Raw genomic sequence first — 26,947 nt, forward strand, 5'->3', positions numbered from 1 at the left:
TTCGCCGAACCGTACATACAAGAGTTACAAGACTCTTCCGGTTCTTGCGTTAGTTTTTTTATTTCTTACCAGTCAAGTAGTAGTACAACAGTTGTATCTTATTGCCCCGTGTGTTTAAAATTTAGTTGATGGAAAAAATTATTAGTAGCTGAATACGTAGATGAATGAGTTCTCACTTACCTGAACAATTTCAGTCGCCTAGCAGCCAAGTATCATTAGTGAGAAAAAATAAACAATTATCTTTTTATAATTCTATTTTTTTTTTACTATTTAATCATTTGTTATCAATCACCATAATTATTATTTGACCATTGGTTTTAATTCAACCATTGCCATCTCTAAGTCTAACTGCCTTTTTCGTTTTGTTTAACAGTACTTAATTTAACCCAACGAATTTGATTCCTAACCAATAAAATTGGATTAAAACTTAATTATTATTTTGATTAATAAAATGAATGTTAATAATACGTAATTAAAAAGATAGTTGTATATGTTTTTAAAATGTGAGTTTTAATTTATTTGCCAAATTGATGAAAATAATTTTTTTTCCTTTACAATAAGAAAGATATTTAAATGATTTTTATTTTCTACAATTTTTTTTTACTTTTTTTCATTAGTTATCAATCACAACCAAAATTTAACTGTTTGTATTATTTACCTAGCTTCTTCGCTCTTCCCCATTTTTTATTTGGATATGTAGTTATCTAATTTATGATATAATAAGATAGTATTGTTGAACAAACAATGCTCTTAGTCATGGTTGATTCCTCCAAAATGAAGAGCCAAAATAAGAGCATCTCTAACCCATTTATCCATTTTTTTCCTTCAAAATAGAGTAACCATTTTAGAGATGATTTTTTCTCCAATCCTATTTCATTTTAGAGTTAAGAATAGAGATATTTAAATTTTAGTGTAAAATAGAAATTGAAGTCTTCAAATATAAAGAAAAAAATGAAGATCTCTATTTTAAAGATAGAAATGAAGATGGGTTTGAGCAAAATTGATTCTAAACTCCATTTTGGACATGAAAATGGAAATATATTGGAGCAGGTCTAACACCATGATAGAAAACCAAAAAAGATTGTATTGCTGCGAATGGGATAATGATTATGATTCGTTCATAGGCATAAATGATTACTATAATTTATGTGGTTAAACAATTATATTTAGATCTAAAATGTCAGTCTAGATACATGTAACTCTACGAATTGTTCATGTGCGACATGTCCCATCCCATATGCTGTTCCTCGCGGCCACACGTTCGGGGAAATCTAACTCGATTATTTCTTTTACAACAAACAGTACTTTATATTCTTAAAAATAATGCATTTTTCTTGAAAATAATATTCAAAAGTTTAGGAGACAAGAAGAAAACGAATATGTTGCATACTATATAATTTCCGGGATATACAGTTTTCGTGGGAATTCATTCAGAGTTTGGCTACCGAAGAAAACAAATATTGAAGCATGAGGTTTTTTTGTTCGATCATCAATTCGAGTGATATATTAAGAACTCTAGCCGAGTTTTTATAGTTAGCTTTTAGTTTTTATGATACTTATTGTTGGTGTCTATAACAATAAATTAAAAGATACAATGCTATTGTTATAGAAGCCAATTGTAAGAGTGATTTCATATATGGATTTTGAATAGTTAGCTAACAGTTTTTGGTGCTATAATTATTAGTTATAAAGTCCTATAAAAAATAATAAGTAAGAACTATAGAGAAAGTGATTAACGGTCCATTTCTCAGTCTTTTTCATCAAATTATCAAATTATATTGTTGCGTAGGAAGGACTGAATTATGGATCATGTCTTATTGATCTAAAAAATGTATTAAAAAATAAAGGTAAACACTAAACGAATATATTGATTATAGAAACAAAGTGCTCGAATAATTTTTGATGACAGGACATTTAAGAAGAATATATTTTGAATACAAAGCTAAAGAACCTTGATATATTTCTTTTTTTGTTAAAGGGCTATAAGAATCTACATTTGGATTAATTTTATATCACACCAATCGCTTTAAAAAAAAAAAAAACAATCGCTTTGAAAGTAAAATCATATGCTTATCAAATAATATATAAATTGTGTGGAAAGTTCCGTATTGGAAGATTTTTTTCCATGATCAACGAAGATAATCATCCTTGTAGTCATCACTCACTGAAAATGGTATTTAGCTAGCTCTATTTTTTTTCTTTTTTTTCTAAAATGGTATCAGATATACCAAAATAGTAAAAGTTGTAGTACATAAACGATCTAAAACATGAAAATAAGAAAATACAAATAAATAAGAATATGTTTCCATCCAAAACATAATTTTTATTTGGTAACTCAAATACATACGAGAAAGAAATTCTACAACAACAATAATAAAAGTCTATGTTACATGGTGTATAAAACATTGTCCCATGCCATAATCATGTTCACCTTCTTTTGCATGGTATATAAAATATTGCCCCATAATCATATGTATTTTTCAAAGTAAGAAAACTCTTTTGGTTTCTTTACTTAACACTAAACAGAATGAGCAAAAGTTTTATCTTGTGTTCTGCCTTATTTTGTTTCGTCACGCTACAGTGTAAATATGTTCCCGATTAATTAGGATAAGTCCCAATTAGGATAAGAAACAAAACACACACCGGGATATGTAAAAAAAAAAAAAAAAAAAAAAACCCAAACTTATATATAGAAAAACAGATATTGACGTAAAAATACGTAGATAATTAAAAGAAATACATGACCAGATGTAATGCATCTGGATACTCTGGTAACAACAGAATATTTTTTCAATATGAATTTTGAATTGTTAATAAGTTAAAATATTTCTCTAACCTTTACTTTCTTAAAAACATGTCGACAATGACAACTTGTTATGGAGCAATTTCCGAGTAATTGATAAGATAAATACTAAAATAATCGTTAGCTTGTTATGTCACAATCTGTTTATGTATGGATTAAAATCTTCGTTTATTGCATTGGGCATGCAATCAGGACTTGCTCAACAAATACATCACGTGGCAATTGCCCAGCCTTTTGTCCTGCACTCTCTGACCAAGTGTTAATCACCTTTACTTTGGTTGATGATAATAATAATAATAATATACTTTTTGTTTTTGTAATAGTATTATTTGTTTTTTGTTCCATTCTCAGTCAAACTTTTGTTATCTTTTTGCTGTAGATTCTCAGTTCTAGTAGGTTAGTACTATTAGAAGGGAGTAGCGCAAGTCAATCAATGAAGTAATTAGGTTTATCCAAAATCCATTTTATATGGTTAATAACTTAATACATGGAGTGAAACCTTATAGTTTTGATTATTTTGAATGGTAGATGAAGCTAAGCACCCTATAACTGGATCAATACAAAAACAAAAAAAAAAAGATTTTGGTGCACTCAATACTGTATGTCTTCTGACCCATATATTGGGCTGTCATGAGAATTAGGCCTATAACCAAAGGGTCCGCATTCTCTGATTCATAGAAAATACTAGCCTGGGATTTTAAACCGAACCGAAATAACCGAACCGAACCAAACCGATATTTTTGGTGTTCGGTTTCGGTTATGGCGGCTGAACCGATCAGTACAATTTTTTTTCAAAAAAACCGAAATATTTCCGTTTGGTTTTCGGTTAACTGATTTTTTTTTTTTAACTTTTTTATTTATTTTTATTTTTTTTTTAGGAAAAAACTAATAAAACCGAAATTTACCATAAAATAACCGAATTTACCCTAAAATAACTGAAATAACCGAAACCGAAATATTTGAAATAAAACCGAAAAACCCGAAATTATCTCTAAATAACCGAAAAATCCGATTTTTTCATGTTTTTAATCAAATTTCGGTTAATTTCGGTTTTGAAATCTTAAAACCGAATTAACCGAGAAACCAAAATAACCGAACCGAAATATATTTCGGTTCAATTCGGTAAGATTTTCAAAACTCAAAAAAACTAAAAAATTGAAATAACCAAACCGAATTCACCGAAATCCCAGGCCTAGAAAATAGGAATAAATGATAGTGTCATAAAATTGGGGGAAAACAACAAATCGAGATAACTATATTATTTCAGTGAACCATATATTATTTATGAGATATATGTGGTTACATTATTTTTGACAGAAGAATTAAAACCAAAGTAAATATGATAAATAAATTCATTTGGTGTTGATGTGATGTGAGCATCATTTATGTAATAATTCGATTACCATCGAATTTAGTTTTCAGAGTAAACTGAAGCAAGAAATTTTTTGAGACGTCTGTTATAGACACAAGGTCTCTCCAAATGTGCCAAATGACCTGCTTTCTTTATACTCTCCATTGTTGCATTTTCGCCTAGTTGCCTATAAAACATAATTTAAATGAGAAAAAATAATTATGTATATATATATGTAATAATTTCAGATTAGAAAAACAATTATTCTATTGAAACTTACTCTTTCATTTTCTTGGCAAATCCAATATTAAAAATTTGATCACTTTCGCCCCACATAAGATGTATTTTCTGCCAAACCAAAAACAAAAAAAAAAATCAATCGATGGGTTAAGTAGTAAAATATAGACGTATTTTCTATTTACTTTATATAAATTAGGATATTTCAAAAAAATTACTACAAAAAAGTACTCTATATATTTTTGAGTTTCAATTTTTTTTGTAAATAGCATGGTTTTAACGATAAAACTCTTTACAAATCATAAAAACATTTGTCAAATTAGTGTTTGGTTGACAAAAAAAAAACATTTGTCAAATTATTTCTCAGTAGAAGGTCCATGCTTTGTAAAGTTGTTTCTATACATATTATATATATATATATATATCTTAATACGATGGAAAAATATTTTTTTTTGTGAATGATTTTCTTATGTAACCTGTTGAAAACGAGGGATGGTCACATCTTTGTTGCTGATGACCAAAGCTTCTAATAATTCTGCTCTTTCCTTCCTATTGGTAATCATCACCTTCAAAGTTTGCAAAACAAAAGTATATTACTATAGCATATGAGGTCTTGCACAAACACATCCATATTTGTTTTTTTTTTCTTTTACATGACAAACGTAAAGAAATTCATTTGTCTTCTTTTGTCATGACATTAATATTTATATACTAGGTAAATTAATTAAACAAAGCAATCTACATAGTCCTATTACATATTATCTACAAAAATTATTGTAGTCTAATTAATTATTAGTATTACAAGCTATTTATCGAGCTCCGGGATCAAATTTGACTTCCAGTTGCTACAAAAGTTGATAAGATTACTTTAAGATAGGGCGAACTAAATAAATTGCAAATTTAGAGTAGCTAGGTACCTCAATGAAATCCTTGAAGAGCTTGTTCGGGAACCACATGGGTCTATGGACAGCAAGGGCGAAGAGAGTCTTGAGTCCTTTAACTGAAGTTGGTAACAAAAGATCCGCCGACGACTTAAAACCTAACTGGTTCAAATTTGACTCACTGATCGTATCTGTCATCGCAAGTATAGAACCTGAAAATGAAAAAAGTTCTTGTCGTACGTATAGATTTAAGAATGGGATAACAATCTAGATTTCTATTTTGTAATTTCTATGATTGATATACAAAAATAGGAGTGTTAATAATGACCTTTGAACCCACGGGATAGGACTAAATCATTTCCCGTGGAGAGGATTAGGATTCTCTTACTTTACAGGTTCTCTCCGATCCTGTACAATGGATTGAGATATCAAAATATGGTAATTACATACCTGACACCACCATGGCACGGACCATCTCAGGATACTCCTCGGCGATCTAGAAAGCCACCATGCCACCGTAACTAAACCCTACAAGAAAAAACTTATCCACGCCGAGGATACGAAGAGACTTGACTAAACAGTGAGCTTGAAACGCTGGTGACCTGTCCGGGTTGTCGGAGTAAGACCCACCAAAGAAGAGGAGGTCCGGTATATAGACTGAGTACTTCTTGGCTAATGATCTAACCTGGAACTGCCACGTCACAATCCCTTCAGCTGCAAAGCCATGGATGAACAAGAGGACTGGTTTCGTAGGTTTTTGTGGTTCCACGGTAGCGTTTTTGTCAGATTTTTTGGGTCTTTTTAGGGTTTCTTTTGGGATCCAGAAGTTCATCTTCGTCCCCGGTTCAGTTTCTACTGTGTAGGCAATAACGCCAGCCAATTTTATGAGTCTGTACAACAAAGGTTTTTGTGACTCCACAAAGTTCACCATTGTCTTGTTTGGATATATGTTTAGAAGGTGACATACAATGTCTGAAGATGGAACAGCATATGAAAGGGTAATGATTTTAAAGATTTTTGAGTTGTGAATAATTATAATGTATCTGGTGTTGGGTTCCTATTCATATTCAACCAATCATTTCTTGTTTTAAACATTTTATATATATCTTGTTTGACGTTTTGATTCATAATCATAACTTGCCAATAGCATAGTGTATAATATAATTAAAGATACTACTCAGAACATTTTGATATCATAAAAAAAAAATGTTTTTCTTCTAAGTTTTATATTCGTTTTAATAATACTGTCACTCTTTTACACCTATATACATCTTTTCATTTTATTTTGAACATTTCACATTTCCCTAATGTTACCAACCAAAACTAGCTTATAAACTATTTATCATGAACAAGTGTGCCTTGGAAATAATTTATATAGAGTTCTTAATTAGTTGCCTTGCATGTAATCTCTGAATCTAGTCAAGTTGGAAATCTGTACTTCCTAATTGTGATCGGTATGTTGTAAAACTTTTCTTGTTCTGTTTTTGGAGTTATTTACTAGATAGTCAAATTTTTGGTTAAATTTTGCAAACAAATGTAGTGCCGTGGTGGTGGATGTGTTTTACGCAACTAATATTACGACAACTAGATTTTAACCCGCGGTATACCGCAAAACAATTTTTTAAAAAATAATAACATTTTAATTTTTATTTATTTTTTATATTTAGTTTGTTTTGTTTAGTTAAATAATAATTTTGGATTGTCAATTATTAGAACAATAATAGAGGAAATAAATACATAAATATGTAATTTATAAGCTATTGTTGGATTAAGTCACAATTTTACCAATGATTTAATTGTTTTACAAAATTTTAGTTAAATTACACTGATTTAATATGTCTAATTAATATTCTAATATTAGTGGTATTGACCAAATAATTAAATAAAGATTTAACGCGTGTTTCAAAACCAAATTAATAATATTTTATATTTATACTAATGTTAATTCAAACCGTCATGTTAATAACATGTCCCGCCATATAACAACAAACCGTCATATTAGTGGTTTAACCCGTGTTTCAAAACCGTCATATTAGTGGTTTTGGTTGTGGGTGTTGTGTTTCGTTTGTGAAGTTGATATTTATATATGGAAAATGCTTTATGAGCAAGGAGTTTACAATTCGTAGCAATAAAAGAGAGATTTTAATGTTTTCCTATTTCAGCTGATAACATTATGTCATTATCGCAGAATAATATTCAGTTTTTTAACGCGATATATACTATATTAAATGTATTTCTTGATGCTAAAGTTAAATATTTCAGATTATTGAGTTTCTAAATTTGGGTTTCCATTTTTATGACCTTTATTAACGTTATAATAATTATTGCGATTGTAATCATTTGTTACTCAAATATGGCTGTGTCATTTAAATTTAAGAGATCATACAGTCTCTAAAGATCTTTTAAAATAGTTTTGAAGATTTTTATGGGATTAAAAATTTAATGCGTAGAGTTGTTTTGGGAAAAAAATCGAAATGTATAAATGTTGTCAATCTATTTATGGCAATAAACGTATCAAATTAGGTTGATTTAAATAGTTCCATTAATTGAGTTTTTACAGTATGTTATTTTAGGAAAATTGTTAGGGGTTAATGTTGTAAATAAAACAAATTAAATAAGCACAACTTAAAGGGCATAAACCAAAATATACTTCGACAATGTTAATATAGATTAAAATTTTAAAAACCTGATATAAAACAAACTCGTTAAAAAAATTGTGTTATAAAAATACATTTGTAATAAATGAGCTATCTTATTTACTGGTTTTATCATATGTCATTTTTACAAATAGTAAGTAGAATTTAACTATATAGTGCATATTGTCTTCCTTCCATGTAACATAAAAAGATGTTAACAACTATTATATTACTCTTTTGTAAGAAAATACTTACCTCGACAATACGTACATGGTACATCATCTACAATATTCATCTTTGTTATTCATGTTATATGGACTATATAGGTCCTTTTCATACTAATCGAAAGAAAGACCACGTCCATACCTCTTACGATTAATATAATCGTTATTGGTTTTCTGAAAATATACGCAATTAGACGATTACGCACATTTACTATACTCCATAAAATTACCCCTCTGTGATTATTGGACCCTTTTTGGACTAATTAACCTCCAACACATAAGTCAACACGTCATCTTTGGATGTAGTCACAATTTGTACCTAAACGATTATAAGTTTAATATCCACAAACCCAAACTGACAAGATATCTATATAACCTAACTACCTAGACTAAATAATGTATATTTTTAAAAACGTCATACCAAAATGTTAAATTTTTACATTTTCATTATTAGAAGTTACTTTCACTCCGTCACAGCCGAAACCAACATCTAATATTTCTCTATATTTTAATAATATAATTTCCTAATTCGCCATATATATAAACCCTTCATATCGTACTTCTTCACTCTACATATATAGCAAAAACCCAAGATTTTTATTTAATTATTCTCAATATCTACGATGGTGAACATATTGAAAAGTCTAGCGATCATTTCCGTTCTCGGAATATTCTTTATACCTCGTTATTCTGAATCCGCAATATCTTGCAGTGTTGTGATACAGGATTTGCAGCCATGTGTGAGCTACTTGACCAGCGGAAGTGGAAAGCCTCCGGATACTTGTTGCAAAGGTGTTAAGAGTTTAGCGGCTGCGACCACCACATCAGCCGATAAGAAAGCAGCTTGCCAATGCATCAAATCAGTGGCCAATAGTGTTACCGTGAAGACTGAATTGGCTCAAGCCCTTGCTAGCAATTGTGGTGCGAGCTTGCCCGTTGATGCATCCCCTACTGTCGACTGCACTACGTACGTTTTGAATGATATGATCTTCACTGATTTTTGTAGTTGTCTAGTATATATCTTCTGTTTTAGTTCAAATTAGCAAGCTTGAAATTTAAAATACTGTCTTTAGAAAGAATTTACGGTGAACATAGTTTAACAAATATAATCACATTTTTAAAGCTTTTTTGTTGTTGAGATGGACTTATATCCTTTAAAAAACACCAACTCTAGGTAGTACGAATAGATCAATGAAACAATGTATTGATGTGAAATTACCAATTGAATAAATAACTTTGTTAAATGATATTTTCATATATTTTTATATTAATTGACCATAACTTTGTTTAGTAAAATTTTCTTACTCCTTTGTATCTCATGTGTACTTATCATATTCAACGTTTTAAAATTTTGTATGTATGATTTAAATTCTTAATATTTAGAGCTGAAATATAAATAATAAATTGTTGATTTTTTTTTCTTTCTCTTTTTCTTTTCAGGGTTGGTTGAGATATTCTCCCATCGATCAATGGTCCATCTTTTCCTAAGTATGCAATTATATTTAAATCAATAAAGCCCACCCTCCCCCCCCCCCCCCCCCCCCCCATATAATATATTTAGGCGAATGTGTACCTACGTACACATGTTGTAAGTTCGTTTAATATCGTTATGAGTACATGATAATGAGTAGTAGTCTCTGAGTGCATTTGTGCATGCAGTGCAATCAATATCATTTTCGCCAGTGGTTTGGATATTACAGTATTGTGAACTGATGAGTCATGAAAAAACCAGTTTTTCTTCTTGTTAAATATTTTATCAGAGCTCTACATATGTTTCGTACTTATGTTATTGAATCTTAAACTAAAAATCATACAATATAAAGATGAGAAGATATCCAAAGAAGATGAATGTTTGCTTTAGTTTAGAACAGTGTAGTTTATGATTCTTTGCACTCGTTCCTCCTTACTTTTCCTAAAGCCCTATCAAACCAACAAAAAACACAACAAAATAAGGTTTAAGCCTGGAGAAAAGAACTTACATAATATTTAAGCCTGGAGATAAACTTCTTGAACGTGCTACAAAATTGGAATCTCGAATGAATCTTTCTGCTAATTAGCTTTTCTTGATTTCGAATGACAAAACTCTTGTTGCGTTTGCTCCATGAGATGATTGAATCCGATGAAGGATCATCCACCAGCTTATTTATACGACCGTAGAATGCAGGTAATGGGTATTCCAACATATCCGTCCTCCCAAAAGGCCAAAACCCTACATATCTTTCTAAAATCCTCAAACTCGCAAACGAGACTAATTTTCCATTTAAGAACGGAACGTGAAACGGTGAAAGAAGGACTGAAAACTTGAACTAACTTCTTGGACGAGTGATGGGCTTTTTCACTAGCTTTCTAATGAATGGATTTGGGCTTCACCAGACTAATTTTCCATTTACAACATTTCTTTGCCTCCGTTTTGAGTGATCTCAAATGCTTTTTATTTTTCTAGTAACCAAGAAAAGCTTTGTTAATCCGCCAAGTATTCAGTAACAATGGTACTTCCCTTTTTTTTTGGCTAATTAAAATTCACATTCATATGCAACAAAATCCTAGGATGGTATATATTTGCTACAAAAGAAGCAAAGCTAGATCACTTAAGAATGCATCGAAAAACGATAAAGACTTAAAAGACGACATAAAATAAAGTTGTAATATATCTATCATATATGGTGTCAAAGTAAGTGGAAACATCATGAAAAGGGTTATACAGTACGTATTTATCATAAACACCATATAGCTTTCAAAAAAGTCATGAGAAAAAAAAAACACAAGTAGCTAGAGTCGAGAAAAGAAAAATGAAAAAAAAAAAACTAAAATAATAATGAATTTGACCAAGACAGACAGATTTTACTTTGTGTGATACAATCTATGATAAGTAACGTTTGTTTCTTCTTCATCTCGTCAAAATGGTGGAGAAGTCGTCCGGACTCGATCGCTTACGTGATACTTACGTCAATTCCAAGACATAAACGAAGCAGCCGTGGCGTCTTCCACGTAGGGATATTCCATTTCTGGCGCCGGTGAGAAATAAGGAACTCTCTGTGTATTCTGATGAGCCCACGACGGCGACGACGATGCATAGTGATGATGATGACTATAATAGCTTCCACCTCCGTTGTACGGATTCTCTACCGGAATTTCTGCCGCCGATGAACCTCCACCGGCGATCGTTAAGTTTCTGGCCGTTGCACGCCTCTCCTCCTTCTTGAATCGGATTCCACAAGCATTACATAACGACTGCACCAAGTTAACATTGTATATGTTGTTACACTTACCTCTAACATATCTATGAAATGTACTAATATATTATAGTAATGCTAGATAAAAATATGGGACTATATGAAGATTGTATAAATAACTTATTTCGTTTTAGTTTAGGGTAAAGTATTTAAGGGGGAAAAAATATAAAACAACCAAGAAAGTATATGATGTGACAAAATTTGATTAGAAAATATTTGTACTTTTTTTCCTAGAATAGTTCCGCATGATATCACGTTTTGAATTGCCAAAATGACACTTTTTTTACTTTCATTATCATCTAGATACTTTTTCAACAATTCATACACTTTTTGTTCATTATGCATTTATATCGATGGACCTATTAATTAATTACCTTAGGTCCTTTTGGTCCGTTTCTCCATAGAGGAGTTGAAGTGGTGTCGCAGCTAGCACAACGGCGAGGTAGGCTATGATCACCACCACCCTTCTTGTACGATGCAGTCTTGGCGTTCCCTCCGTGAAAGTAGAAGTCTCCGGAGATGTTGTTAGAACCAGCAGAAGAGAATCTACGGTGGTCGTCAAGACGAGTAGAGGGTGTTCCAAGTGAGAGAGTGCAATCCACAGAAGTTGATGAAGAGAGATCATTGTAAGGATCGTAATTGTATTGGTTTTGGTCGTCATTTTCAGAGGAGAAAAACATTGAGAAACTAGGGTTTGTTTGGTATCCCATCATGAAACTGAAGACTAGATAGAAAATAAAAAGGAGAGAGAGATATGTGTGTTGTTGCGGTGGCTTTGTGATTGAAGTTACAAGTTACAAATCAAAACATGAGTACATATATATAGACAGTTGGAAACTTAAAGTAACGACAAAAGGGAACTTGGTCTGTGATAACTATATATGTGATCGAATCTATTAATGTATAGTGCAGATCACATTATTTGTTGCTTTATCTAAAGAAAGCGACAATTCTACAATGAATATTCTCCAGGGCTTTATAAATCATTGAATTTTTTTTTTAATGAGTTTCTTTGTTTGGAAGACAAATTATTCTGGATTCTATATATTTTCTACGCCAATTTTATGTTGCAGTAAGCAATAAGAACACTAATCCTCTCCATACAAATTAAACTATATATATTCATTTCTTAATCAATATCTAAATACTTCAATTAGATTAAATATCTTGGAAACAAGTTATGCAAGTAAATAGTACATGAATGAGTTCTCTTTTCATGGTTGTTTCAAATAAAAGTGAAGAAAAGCACACTATTAAAGGTAGCTTAACATTCTTAAGAAAAATACAGTAGATTTTGCACTTATCATATGTTTTGATGAAGTTCTTTTCTTTTTTTTTGAACAACATGTTTTGATGAAGTTAAAAGACTTTTTAAAAAAATATTATTTAAAGCAAGTAAATAATAATGATAAGTGTTGTGTATCTGCAGTTTTAATGTCGGAAGGGGTTGGTCAAAAGAGGCCCACGTGAGTGACAATGTCACGGTCTTCTAAGGATCTTGTCTCTTAGCTCTGCCATTACCAAAACCCACTTTCACTAATATACCTCTTTTAAACATACTTCCGACTAAAATGTATAGGTGCACAATTAGTAAATAACTAACTATCGTACGAGTTTTACACAAATGGAGTATGTACAGTACACTTGAAGGAAAAAAATTGTAATACTCGATCACCATAACAAAAATATTGAACTACAACCAAAGTTATATAACTTAAAAGTTTTATACTAGATCGGGTAGAGAACAATAAAATGAACTAGTACCATGTATACATTAACAGTAAACCTAATATCGAAGCTTCTTAAACATAAAAAATATATAATATTACATATAAGAGATTTCATATGTTTAAGATAGTAGAATTTATATTTTAGATTTTTAAAGATATCAGAATTAATAAGGTGATGTAGTACTGTTTAAGCTAAGAACGAAAAAAAAAAGGGTAAAGGTAAAGGGAATTCCGAAGTGAGATTCTTGGCAATGATCAAAAGCAACATCTTGTGTTCTTTCTTTGGCTTGGGGAACGAGAGATTCAATTGATCAGTCAAAGAAGCAAACTCCAACTCAAAATATTTTTAAAGCAAAAATCAGAAAAACAAAAAAGTACAAAAGCGAATAAAAACTCTCGACTGGATATATTACCCAAACACCAATATTTTTAAAACCGGACCGGTAACTGAACCGGGAAAGCTTATGGATCATGAGTCAATACGGTTCGACCGGGGTCAACCGGGTTCAATTGATTTTGATGATATTTTTATAAATAATAAAGAAGGATATGTTTTCTATTTTTTTTCAATGATTACAACTATGATATAATTGGTTACACCAAATAAAATACTTCAATAATCATATTTTTTTTTAAATAATAAACTTAAAATGTAACAAACTAACCATTACCAATAAAATATTTTAGTAATCATTCTCTTCTATTACGTACACTAGAGAAAAAAATGAACACCAAATTGATTACCAAAACATGCACTGATCAAACATCTTTTATTATAAAAATAATTGGTTTCAATAAAATTACCTTAATTTTGAAGATTTGTGGTGTGAGTTGCAGAGAACTCAAACTAAAAGAAAAAAAACTAGTATGAAAAGTAAAAAGTTCAATTACGGGAATTTTTATTTCAACAAACCCTACTACTGCTAAAAATAAAACTAGAAAGGTAATTAATTGTACTCGTTTTTACAAAAAAAAGTTAGAACCCGGTTTTATCCGGTTCAATAGTTCACCGGTTTTTGGGTTTTTGACGGGTTGATATGATTTTTTTACCGGTTCAATTTTCTTTAGGTTTTGATATTAATCCAACCCGGATATGCTGCCAGTTCGCGGGTTAACGTGGTTCGACCGTCGGTCCGATCCGGTTTTGAAAACATTGCCAAACACTCAATTGCTACTTCTTTTTCTTTCTTTTTTTTCCTTCTGCTTTTCCCAATTTTGGGTTATATACTTGGTTCGTTCCTCTCCTAAAGTAGATGATGTTTTGCCAAGATAAGAATAATAGTAAATATCTCAAAGCGTAGAAAATCTTAACTCTAAAGCAAGTTGGCTTAACGTAAGAGGATCTCGTAGATAAGTTTTGCCTAATGATATATGAATTTTTGGTTGAAGGACTCCTTCAACTTGGAGACCAAAAGTTGAGTTCTGCCACTCAGAGTGATCAGTTTTATCAAATATATTTTCATCCATTTCTTTTTTCTTTCTTGTGGTGATAACCCGGAATATGAATTGAAACTATACTTTAATTAGTCCTAAAAATAAAATGATCAAATGAAGAAGATTCAAAGAATATCAAAGATTCAAGAGACGTAAAGAGAGAAAGAGTCAGGCTTTAAGCGAACACAAAGAATCAAATCGGAGTTGCGATTGGTGTGTGAGCTAGCTAGCTCTTTGTTTAACTAAGACTGCCGCCTTTTGTTTACTTAGAACACATGCACTTTGTTTCATGGAACAAGAAACCTAAATTAACTACGAATGCCCCAAGACAATAATAAGTGTTCGGCTTTGGGCCTTTGGCATAATGGCTAGCCATTTCTTTTTCTTTCACGAGACACTATATGCGTTTGTGTTTGGCATTGCCATTTAAATTACATATATACTACTATTATTTGTTTGTTTCTTCACGAGAGAAATTTTTTTTTAGACCTTAATTAGCCCAAAAAAAATGTTAAAGAACGAGAAGATGTTGTTGGAATCATCTAACATTCAAATTTACAACTTATAATATATTAATATATGTACTATGCATAAAGTGTGATTAAAATGCATTTTATTAGATCATCTGGTCTGTAAATTTGCAAACGTTAGTTTCGTGTTTGCATTTACTTGTAAAAAGAAAAAGAATAATACATAATTATACAATCTTTAATTTCTTCACTTTTTTATAAAATATTTTTTGCAAATTTCAAACATATCATTTTGTTGCGTTTATGAATAACAAGGTTAGAATATTAAGATTGTGAAGTTAGTTTAAAATATACATGTTAAATGCAAACATAACCACAAAAAAAAAAAACAAAGGTTATAATCACTATATTAATGATACGTATATATCAAAGATGCATACATGCTAAAAGAATAATAAATAGGTGATCTAGTTATGCCGATTTTGGTTTTTTTTTTTTTTTAATCTATTAACCGATCGATGATTAACTACGCTAACTTTATCATTTTTTCGATCCGTACTGTATGATACGGTCCGTCTCCAACACTAAACAATTTAGAGGAAGAGAATAAAACAAAGAGAATGACAGCAAAACAACAACAAGAAAAACAAGAAAAAGGACAAAACATCCCTCAAATGGATCAAGATCCGATTGGTGTTTCTTTCTCTTTTTGTTTCTTAATAACGTTTTCATTCTCCAGTTTTGACCATTCGACTTTCTAGATGACGTATGGTCCACTTATCCTTCTCATCTCATGTATATGTGTAATATTATGTTAGAGCTTTCGAGATTATTTAACCTCACAAGAGGGATCCAAACTCTAATATACGACGTGATTTGAACCTATAATTTAGTAAGGAATCAAATACTTAATATGCAACTATGAATGTGTAGTTCAATAAAACATCCATGTGATTTAAAGCCAGAAAACGAGTTTCATCGTCTACGAAATAACAACTATATAACATACTTTTTATCAAAATAAAAAAAAAACCATATAACAAAATTTTCTATGTAACCAAGTTGGCCATTTAAGAAATTACTGATTTTAACCAATGTTTTTAAAACCGGATTGGAAGGTGAACCAGAAGTCTTTCGGGTTACTGGGTCAACTGGTCAGACCAGTTGAACTACGGGTCAATTAGTTTATTTGTTTGTTTACATTTTATGAATATAACATATACTTTTCTATAAATATATGAACAAAATATACATAGTTAAGTACTAAACAACTAAAATTAAACTTTTAAATGATTAGATTAAATAATTAAGTGATTCCTTTATAAATAACAACATTTATTTTTATTTTGGTTTGAGCTTGAAGTCTAACAAAAATAAAATATTTTAATTTGAGACTGATCCGCCGGTTCATGGATGTTTAGCAGGTTTTTTGGTTCTTTGCGGGTTTTTATTTGTTTGGTTTTTAGAGGTAACCCGGACCGGAATACCTACCGGGTCGCGGTTGGAGCAGTCTGACCGGCCGGTCCGGTCCGGGTTTTAAAATATCAACAATATGTAACTAGCTATGAGTGTGTTAGTTTAATAATAGCTTGTTTGATGTATTTTGTGAGATTCCTCTTAACTATTGTAATTTCTAGATGTCTTAAATCTTAGTATATAACTACAAAAAAATGTTGTGTTACATCATTTATTTTATATATTTACATCAGATTTTAAATGATATAAAAATAATTTGCATCACTTTAATAAAAAAATTATCATTTGTTGATGCAAATAATTTGCATCAGTTTATTTCAAACTGATGTTAATATCCAAAATATTTACATTAATTACTGTAATTGATGTTAATATATATCATTTAATAAAATTGATGTTAACATTTACATCAATTTATTTAAGTGATATTAATATTATATTTGGTGATGTCTTTCAGTTTATAAAAGATTATAAAAAATAACAATTTTCAAATTAATAATCTTGATATAAATAAAACTTGTGAATCTAGCACACATTTTTTGGGTTGTTACCTAGATGATTAAAACCTTTATTTGAATCGATTTATTTGGCACATAGAGTGGGTTGTTACCTAGATAGATGTTTAAAAGAAATATGAAAAATCACATAAAACTTGTGAAATTGCCAACTGCCACATACATAATCTATCAAAGAGTGTTGGTAAGTAGTATACAAAAATTTAAAAATGTTCTTTTCCACTGCTCCCCAGATATGTGAGACAAACCCAGAATTGTCAATCTAGCACACATTTAATGCCATGGTGGAAAATTTCACACATCTCAAATTCTAATCCTGGAAAACGAATGTTACAATTATTAACTAAAAACTCATTAAGAATCTATTTTTAAGATGTAGAGAACAATCATCTATATTATTATTTTCACAGCATTTTTCAGAAGAAAGCTTGAAGTTGGGCAATATTTACATCATATGCCATTGTAATTAAAACATTTAATACAAAAAAAAAGTTAAATTAGGAAAATCGAGTATGGAGATATATATTTCCCTAAAAATCTGAACAACATAAATTTATATTTTCCTTTTTAATTACAAGTTGTAAAATGTTTTAATGAAAAAAAAAAACTATAGTATCTTACCTCATTCAATTTAGATTTTCCATAATTGGTTTGACATTATACATGATTTCCATTATACATAAATTGTTTAATGTTTTCTATGTTAAAATGTTTAGAGCAATTGATGTCAAAATGGGTAGAAAAAATATAAAAATAAACTAATAATGTATGATTTTATTATACTATATATATATATATTGTTTTAACCTCCACAAAATGATATATGTTTTTTGACTAAAAAACATGTGTCATTTATAGTGTTATGATGTCAAATATATATATATATATCCTGTTACACAATTTAAATAGTGAATACATCAGATTTAGTCATATGAGTAATATCAATAATATTATCTGTGCAAATATCAATAACAATACTAAAAAAACAACAATAATTTATGGAAAATTTTATTTATCCACGGGTCCAAACCTAAACTAAAAATAATCATAAGAATGTGATGGGAATTAGGTTAATATTAGTACACTTATATATTTTTGCGGGTTGGTTTAAAAACACAAACAAAATATTTAAAAATTTAATTTTATATGAAAGGAGTTAAAAACCAACACTAACTCACTCTATCATACTCAGATACAAAACTAACTATTTTTTTTAATAACTATTTTTTTTATCCACGGGTCCAAACCTAGACTAAAAATAATCATAAGTATGTGATGGGAATTAGGTTAATATTAGTACACTTATATATTTTTGCGGGTTGGTGTAAAAACACAAACAAAATATTTTAAAACTAAATTTTATATGAAAGAAGTTAAAAACCAACACTAACCCGCTCCATCATACTCTTAGACAAAACTAACAAATTTCAAATTGGTAAATAAAATTTAAATAATTTTATACTAACTACAAAGTATTATACATATTAACAGATGTTTACTTTCACAACAACTAATTTTAATTGATTAAATTCCAAAATAAAAGAATTTTGATTAATTAAATTTCAAATGAAAAGAATAATTTTTAAATAGATAAAGAAAATAAAATTACAAATATCTCAATATTATTGTAAAAAAGTTTAAAACATACATTTGATCCAACATAATGTTTTTTAGTAAGTTATATAAAATATACAAAAATACATAATCCCGCGGTGTACCGCGGGTTAAAATCTAGTACAGTAGTAAATATGAATTTATTTCCATATTTCTTAATCTTTTATTTATATTAACAGAGTAATTATATAATGTATATCTTATATAATACATACATTTTATATAATGTATCTCCTATATATTAATAAAGAAACATTTTTGAAAAATATGTTGATTAAAGCTATTTGCTATTTCTTAACATCTACTTTTATAAATATTTCAATATTAGTATTATAAAATCTAAGGTCAAATTAAATTAGTAAAAATAGTAGTACTCGTATATTTACATTTAAATACTGAAATACATGTTTTAAAATATCAAAATTGTAGCCATTTAATTTGAATGCATATTATACTTCTTTTTTAAAAAATAACAAATTAATTTCTTTTAAAAAAAAAATTTCTCCTGTGTTTTTAAATAAAGTCCGAACAAATTTGGATTACATAATTGTTGATTATTAATATTAAAATACTAAATATTAGTTAAATATTGTTAAATACTTATAAATCCTATTTCTGATTATTCAGTATTTATATTGTATTTTTTCTAACACATATAAGCTTAAATTTAAAATAATATTTTTAACACGTTAAGTATTTAAGAATCCATCGAAACCATAAAAATGATGTAAAATTTTGAATTAAATGTATTAAACTGTTTTATGTTGATTACAAATCTTGGATGAGTGAGATAATAATTTTATTCATTAAACCTTTATTTGAATCGATTTATTCGACAAATAGTGTGGGTTGTTACCTAGTAAGATGTTTAAAAAGATTATGAAAAACCACATGAAACTTGTGAACTTGCCAACTGCCACATACAAAATCGATCAAAGAGTGTCGGTCAGTAGTATACCGAAATTTTAAAAATGTTCTTTGCCACTGCTCCCCAGATATGTGAGACAAACCCAGAATCAATCTAGCACACATTTAATGTCATGGTGGAAAATAAACACAAACTAAAATATTAAATGTTGCAAGGATCAAATTCTCAAAAGAAATTTGGATAAAATGTAAGCATGACAAATAGATTTGTACATTGCCTCTCTTAATCACCATTTAGATATTGCTAATCTTAAGGGAAAAATTCTTGGGTCTTTCTTATTTACCCTTTAGAGATTGTTAATCTTAGGAGGACAAATTCTTGGTCTCTTTTATTACTTATTAGCACCAACCAACTACTAAATAATATATATAAAATTGAATTAAGAATTTTGCCATTGAAAAAAAAACTAAACACACCATAAACTATCTACTTGCCATTGTGTCTTTTGTAGTGAAATTTTATTTTTATAATATTATAATTTTATTAGGTATTTGTTTAAAATAAACTAAGTGGACAGAATTTGCAAATCTAAAAATTAAAGGACTATGATGAAAATTAAAATAAATTGGAATATATTTGAATAATATTTTAAAATAAGAAATAGAGCCAACTATTGGAACAAACTTATGCTTTACTTTTAGAAAACTCGACTTTTAGAGCAAAACATAAAGATAACTATTGGAGATGGTCTTATATGATATGAGCCTATAAACGATGAGACTTAAAGGAGTTTTTTTATCATCACTCTATCACATATTTATATCATGGTGGAAAATCTATATATACATTTTGCAAGTACATTTTGTAAAAAAACCTTGGAGTTCTAAACTGTATACAACCATATACATTTGACATTTATTGTTTATTATGAAAATTAGATATTAATATTTATCATATTTAACAAAATTTCCTAAAATCACTCCCTAATAAATCTCAATTACCATTTTCCAATTTTCATTCTCTCCTTTCATTCTTATACGATTTAAAAAAAAAAAAAATTTTAGTACATAAAACATATGTATGATAACATAAAACATATGCATGATAAAAATAATTTTTTCGCATATGTTGCAATTTTAATTTTTTTTTTAAACATACGTATATTACTCAATCAATTTTTTTTAAAAGTGTGCATATTGGGTAAAAAACATTTATACAATCGTTCAAAACCATTATAAATAGGACTAATATGCTTAACAGATGGGGTTATATGGCGAGACGGTTTGGGTCGATATTAATAGAAGTTTTAAAAATATTAATTTTGGTGCTACAAAAAGGGTAAATCATCACTTTATTATTTTTAACACCATCAATATTAAAATATTATACATATATAAAATGATTAAATTATGATTATGTAAAAAAAATTGTCATGCAGTATATCACGGGTTAAATCCTAGAATTAACAATCAAATACAACTATATAAATATACTCTTAAACATCAAATAAAATATATAAAATTAACTAACAATTACAACTTTAAATTTAATAATTTTGGTAAAATATAGCTTTGTTGTTTACCACGAGTTAAAATCTAGTGTGAATTAAAATAATATCATAAAATTGAATATATACGGTGGTATAAATAAAATGTTGGAGATTAGTATATATGTATACCTAATTGGAGGTTAGAGAACATATATTTCTATATATATAAAGGAAGAATCAGTTTGCTTTCCAAATTAGATTTATATAAACTAGCAAGTTCCACTTTCTGTCACCAAAGTTACACTTGTAATGATCAACTTACCAAAATTTGTCATTGGCTTGAGGCTATATATAAGACATGGAGATGTCAATCAAACAAATCCAAGCCAATAACATGAAATTGTATACGAGCTTTATTGTTGTACCTGCATATATGATTCACTCTTTGGGTTTATCTAAAACCATAGGGTTGATTAATTAAATTAGTAAACAAATAAAGAAATTAAATCAACTTAAGAACTTTTTTTCTTTTTCTAATAGAACTAGAAGAAGTGAATCAAAATTCAGAAAAGATTAAATCTTCTATTACTCTAGAAAAAAGGAAATAAACAAAATAAAATCCTAAAAGGATTAGGAATGGTACAGCAGTATATAAACAATGCTGGGCTACGTTCTCTCTTCACAACTCATCATTCATCAACACAACACAACACATCCCAATCTTTCTTCCTCCCTAGTCAATTTGTTCATCTAATCATGGCCACAACAATGAAGAAGATCTTCCTCTTCGTGCTGCTGGTGATAACAACCTTCACGGTTCTCTTTGGTTCTTGTTCGGCTACTGTCTACACCGTTGGAGACTCGGCTGGATGGATTGCCAAAGAAGGCTTCTATCACGAATGGGCCAAGGAAAAGGTGTTTTACGTAGGAGACTCTTTGGTCATCAAATACGATCCCCACGTCAACGACGTTACTCAAGTTTGGGGAGCTTTAGAATTAGAATTTTGCGATACTTTTTCTCCTAAAGCCGTCTACAGGACAGGACATGATGTAGTAACCTTCACGGAACCCGGAGATCACTACTTCATCAGCTCAAATCAAGCTCAATGCATACTTGGACAGAGGCTCGACGTTCTTGTTGTTCATGACCCGTCACGTCCTATTCCTCCACCACCACCGAGCAAGATCCTTCCTTCCGGGGAAATCTACAGGGTCGGTGACTCTAAAGCATGGAGCGTTCCTGAAGACAATGACTACTATAACAAGTGGAGTGAGGATAAATTGTTTCATGTGGGAGATAGTCTACTTTTCGAATACAACAACGAAATAAACGACGTCTTAGAGATTAGCGGTGACCTTGAATTCATAACCTGCGACCCGACTTCTCGCGTAGCCGTGCACAAGACGGGCCATGATCTCGTTACGCTCACCAAACCAGGAGTTCACTATTTCATTAGCTCAGAGACGGGTCACTGCGCGGCTGGGCTCAAGCTTCGAGTTGTGGTTGGACCATTACCCAAAGCTGTTACTTTCACTGATTTTCCCAAGAAGGATTTGTCAGCTATGGACCGCATCACAAAGTGGTTAAGCACTTTCATACCCCAGCCCCATCACTAAAGTTTTCGTGGTTATTTGGTTTGAAATTAGCTAATCAGAGTTTATCAAATTAATGGTTCAGTGGTTGTAATTTTGCAAACTCTATTTTTCTTTTCCTTGTTTCGTTAAGACCCAAGTTTGTTTAGTTCCTGTTTTCAGTACTGCTGTAACCTTCTCAGATTTGATTCATTATAATATAAGGAAACATTACTTAATACAATTTCAGTTTAGTTCTTCCAATGTTTTGTCTCAAGTGTCAAGATCCTGTTATATAGTAATAGCATGTATTTAGCGTTTATACGAAACATAAACGCTATTCGTGTGAGGAAGACAAGAACATGCGATTCACTGATCATGTCATATGGTGATGCTCTGTTCCTAGTTTGTAATAATAACAGTAATTAAAATTTAGAAAAAGAGGTAATTTAGATTACCTCAATTCGGCTACCACCAAAGGCATGATTCTCTCAGTGGTAGACTTCCCCGACCAAGAATCTTCACTTCAGGGAAGATCCCGAAACCAGACTTTTGCGTCTGGTCAAGCCAGAGTTACAACTCTGTCATGCTTCCATCGGAAGCCCAGCCCCAGACGATTCTTCAGTCCGGAGTTCTAGCAGAGATTCAATGATCCCGATACAAGACGTTTGCGTCCGGTTGCCCCAGACTACTCTTCAGTCTGAAGTTCTAGAAAAGAGTTCAGACTCTGCCCTTTCATCTTCCACCGACGCTCGGTAGAAGCAGAGGAAGTTGTTTCCTCTTTTCGGGGGTACCAATATCGTCACTCGAACCATGGTGGGACTCCAATATCATGCTGAGTCATCACCACTTTGCTGGCCGAGGATTGGTGATCTTGTCTCTCTTGACTAACTACTTAATGCTTTTAATTAGCCTTTAAGACCACAACTCAATTCCCGGTTTAATACGGTCCAGTAAAAGATTTCCAACCAGAAAATTGTTAGGCCTCATCTCATGTGATTGGAAGTTTTTTTGTTATTTTTATACTTTACTTTTTTGTAGAAAACAAGATTGTAATGAATAGCTCTGACAAGGATCCGAAACATCACCACTCAAGGGGGGAATGAGTAAGACATAAACAGTGATGTGATAAGCATACGATCAAGGCTTATATCTATTAGATGCCTCCCAACCTTTTTTAATGATCTCATGTTTCTGGATTCTAGGCGGACAGAGCTCGCTGACGTAACCGTCTCTCCAGCTCTTCTTCTACCATGTTTCCAATTACCAAAACTTGGTATTTAGATATTAAGTAAGATCAAACTTGAAGGATACTTTTCCATAACTTGTTGAAATTAGCTAATCAGAATTACTGGTTCAGTGGTTTTAATTTTGTAGACTCTGTTTTTCTTTTCTTTGTTTCGTTAAGACCCAAGTTTGTTTTAGTTCCTGTTTTCAGTACTGATGTAACGACGTCTCAGGTCTTATTCCTTATAATATAAGGAAACATTACTTAATACAATTTCAGTTTAGTTCTTCCAATGTTTTGTCTCAAGAGTCAAGATCCTGTTATATAATAACATTACACGGATCAATCAAATATAGGTTTTAAAATTCTTGTTACTTAAGAATCTCCAATTTGCATATATTTCTTCTAGTGGTATGATGTTTCAGTCAAATTTCGTGGCATCAGGTTCTTATTTGGGGCGAACAACGACAAAGGTTAAGAAGTTAACATTAACAATTAAAAGCCCAATTTCGTTATTAAAAGCCCGTTATGTTGGGCTTAGTTATTTCGTTATTAAAAGCCCGTTATGTTTGGCACATCAGCATCGTCGATTGTCTTCTCCGTTGGAAATCGCATCCTTAAAGAGCAGCCATCTCCGTCGTCGTCGGTGACGAAAGCCACCGCGTAATCGGTAAAAACGTCTCCGAAGTAAGATACTGAGTAGAAAAACCACTGATCTCGTATTGATAATTTCAAGTCTTGTGAAAGAAATGGGACTGTTAAGCATAATCAGGAAGATCAAGAAGAAAGAGAAGGAGATGCGTATTCTTATGGTGTATGTCTCATGTACCAAAACTCGTTACACCTTCTCCGAATCTAATCATACGTTTATATGATGTTGTTCTGATTTTGGGATTTTTTTTGGGTAGTGGACTTGATAACTCTGGGAAGACGACGATTGTACTGAAAATAAACGGAGAAGACACAAGTGTGATTAGTCCAACTCTTGGATTCAACATCAAAACCATTGTTTACCAAAAGTAAGTAAAGCTCTACTTCTCTCTGCTCTTGTAGTTTCGTGTTATTGGTTGAGGAATATGATCGAACAGTTTACAGGCAAATGTTTAATATTTTGTGAATGATGGTTGTGTAGGTATACGCTTAATATATGGGATGTTGGTGGGCAAAAGACTATAAGATCGTATTGGAGGAACTACTTTGAGCAGACTGATGGGTTGGTTTGGGTGGTTGATAGTTCTGATCGTAGGAGGTTAGATGATTGTAAGATGGAACTTGACAATCTCTTGAAGGAAGAGGTATGTATATTCATAACTAGTCTCAATCAAAAAGCTTTGTAGGTTGAAGCTTTTGGTGCTGTTTATGATGAAGAAGATGGTGATCAATATTTTGAATGTTGGTTTTGATGGCAGAGGCTAGCTGGGTCATCTTTGCTGATACTAGCAAATAAGCAGGATATTCAAGGTGCACTTACTCCTGATGAAATTGGCAAAGTAAGGTTTTTTTGAAACTTTTGTGACCATATATATAGAAACAAGTTTTGGAAGTCGGGTTTATATGGTTAAATCGTTTGGTCTCTCTGTCTAGAAAGGAGTTCTTTATCAAGTTTAGTGAAGATTAATGGGTTAAGGAGTTCTTTATCAAGTTTAGTGAAGATTAATGGGTTAAGTTCCATCTTCTTGCTTGTGAAGGTGCTAAACTTGGAGTCCATGGATAAAAGCCGGCACTGGAAAATCGTGGGTTGCAGCGCATACACGGGTGAAGGTTTGTTGGAGGGTTTCGATTGGTTGGTTCAAGACATTGCCTCCAGGATTTACATGCTTGACTAATCTCTTTGTTCTTCAACTAGTGCATTGCACAATGGCATGCTCTACTAGACCATTTGTTGTATGCTGTTCAAGTTATTTCATTTTGGCATGTAAGCTTTCTTTCAGTCCTATTGTAACAATGATTCAACAAACATACAATCTAAAAGTGTCGAAGACAAACTCTTCTCATTTTGTTTAATTGAAATAGACTAAACAACACAAAATGATGTTTCATACATCCAAATAAAACTTATTGATAAGCAAATCCAACCACATAATCTACCACAAAAAGATGAAGGTTGTCTCTGCAAAGGAGAGAGAGAGAGAGAGAGAGAGAGATCATTTCGACTTCTTTCCTTGCTTCTTCTTGACGACTTCGTCAATGTACATTATCCCTTTGCCCTTATAAGGTTCAGGAGGTTTGCAACTCCTTACTGTTGCAGCAAACTGATGCACTCTTTGCTTGTCGATTCCGGTGCAGCAAACCACATTGTTCTTAAAACAGAAGACCCGAACCGCGGGAGGAACCGCAAGCTCGACTTCGTGACTGTAACCCAATTTGAGGTATAAGAAACGTCCTGCTTCCTCTGCTCTGGCTTTGTATCCAACTCCAACTATCTTCAAGAACCGAAAAAACTTGGCTTCCATTTTCCCCTTCCTGCCTCAAATAAGAAAATTTCTTAACTTGTCAGAATCATCAATTTAAAAACCAAACATTTCAGAATACAAAAGTGTGCTGCTTAGTTAAATGATCTCATACACACACACACACACATCAAGGCAGCAAATTTCGTCTCTCTACCACTCAAATCATCACACGGAATAGTATGAAAAAAACTGAAATAGCCCAACAATGGTTTCATTGCAAACCATATCAGAGACGGAAACAAACGATGAGCTAAACAGGAAATACGTCGAACAGCTTCCGTGCAATATTACGATAACACTAAAATACAAATAAACGAACATAGAAACTCAAAATTAACTCCATTTACATAAACACAGTGAGTTATAGAGTAAGAAAAACACCAGAAATGAGAAATAAACACGACGACGAAGCTCTATTCCATTTCTAAGAAATTAATCGGAAAAGGAGAAGAAGAAGAAGAAGAAGAAGAAGAAGAAGATTGTGAGATTCATACAAAAGCAGAATGGGTACCTTTTTCTTATTTCCGGCGAAAAGAAATGGGACAAGTGTGCCGATGGTGCTTTCCTTCGCCGGCGGATCCAGATCACTCCTCAATACCGGTCTATAAAACCTTCTCCTTTACTTTAATTTCGTTTCTTTAAAAATGGTTGACGTTTTTACCTGTATTAAAAAAACGACACGATGTTTTCTCCCCCGCAAGTGTTTCTTTGAATAAAGCCCATTGGGCTATAT

General features: G+C 31.1%; 6 protein-coding genes across 7 annotated transcripts; 3 read left to right on the forward strand and 3 right to left on the reverse strand.

The window, feature by feature from the left end:
* Positions 1–4,064: 4,064 nt before the first annotated feature.
* Positions 4,065–6,287, reverse strand: LOC104700412 (alpha/beta-Hydrolases superfamily protein). The gene is given in 5 exon segments (XM_019243375.2): positions 4,065–4,341; positions 4,435–4,502; positions 4,868–4,957; positions 5,309–5,484; positions 5,723–6,287. Coding segments are annotated over 5 exon segments (942 nt in total). The 5' UTR covers positions 6,204–6,287; the 3' UTR covers positions 4,065–4,214.
* Positions 6,288–8,698: 2,411 nt separating this feature from the next.
* Positions 8,699–9,881, forward strand: LOC104700423 (non-specific lipid-transfer protein 8). Its single transcript, XM_087461290.1, has 2 exons — positions 8,699–9,099; positions 9,573–9,881. Exons 1-2 carry the CDS (start codon positions 8,756–8,758, stop codon positions 9,580–9,582), a joined length of 354 nt encoding a protein of 117 aa, XP_087317416.1. The 5' UTR covers positions 8,699–8,755; the 3' UTR covers positions 9,583–9,881.
* Positions 9,882–10,762: 881 nt separating this feature from the next.
* Positions 10,763–12,166, reverse strand: LOC104700431 (GATA transcription factor 20-like). The gene is made up of 2 exons (XM_010415956.3): positions 11,740–12,166; positions 10,763–11,363 (listed from the first exon to the last, which is right to left on the reverse strand). Exons 1-2 carry the CDS (start codon positions 12,076–12,078, stop codon positions 11,079–11,081), a joined length of 624 nt encoding a protein of 207 aa, XP_010414258.1. The 5' UTR covers positions 12,079–12,166; the 3' UTR covers positions 10,763–11,078.
* Positions 12,167–21,472: 9,306 nt separating this feature from the next.
* LOC104710354 (blue copper protein-like) lies at positions 21,473–23,295 on the forward strand. The gene has a single exon (XM_019235290.2). It carries the CDS (start codon positions 21,598–21,600, stop codon positions 22,576–22,578), a length of 981 nt encoding a protein of 326 aa, XP_019090835.2. The 5' UTR covers positions 21,473–21,597; the 3' UTR covers positions 22,579–23,295.
* A 1,032-nt stretch (positions 23,296–24,327) lies between these two features.
* Positions 24,328–25,765, forward strand: LOC104700452 (ADP-ribosylation factor-like protein 2). Its single transcript, XM_019229070.2, has 5 exons — positions 24,328–24,575; positions 24,670–24,780; positions 24,894–25,056; positions 25,171–25,251; positions 25,450–25,765. The coding sequence occupies exons 1-5, from the start codon at positions 24,511–24,513 to the stop codon at positions 25,585–25,587; spliced, it is 558 nt and encodes a 185-aa protein (XP_019084615.2). The 5' UTR covers positions 24,328–24,510; the 3' UTR covers positions 25,588–25,765.
* Positions 25,734–26,860, reverse strand: LOC109126027 (large ribosomal subunit protein uL6m). 2 transcript variants are annotated; one of them, XM_087461337.1, is made up of 2 exons: positions 26,726–26,860; positions 25,734–26,224 (listed from the first exon to the last, which is right to left on the reverse strand). In XM_087461337.1, the coding sequence occupies exon 2, from the start codon at positions 26,212–26,214 to the stop codon at positions 25,906–25,908; it is 309 nt and encodes a 102-aa protein (XP_087317463.1). In that variant the 5' UTR covers positions 26,215–26,224; positions 26,726–26,860; the 3' UTR covers positions 25,734–25,905. The 2 variants fall into 2 exon arrangements, with proteins under 2 accessions (XP_087317463.1, XP_019084616.1); XM_019229071.2 differs by having other exon boundaries at positions 25,734–26,228; positions 26,726–26,833.
* Between the last annotated feature and the right edge of the window lie 87 nt (positions 26,861–26,947).

Source organism: Camelina sativa, chromosome 1, assembly GCF_030686135.1.
Source record: "Camelina sativa cultivar CO46 ecotype springtype chromosome 1, ASM3068613v1".
Classification (NCBI taxonomy): Eukaryota; Viridiplantae; Streptophyta; class Magnoliopsida; order Brassicales; family Brassicaceae; genus Camelina; species Camelina sativa.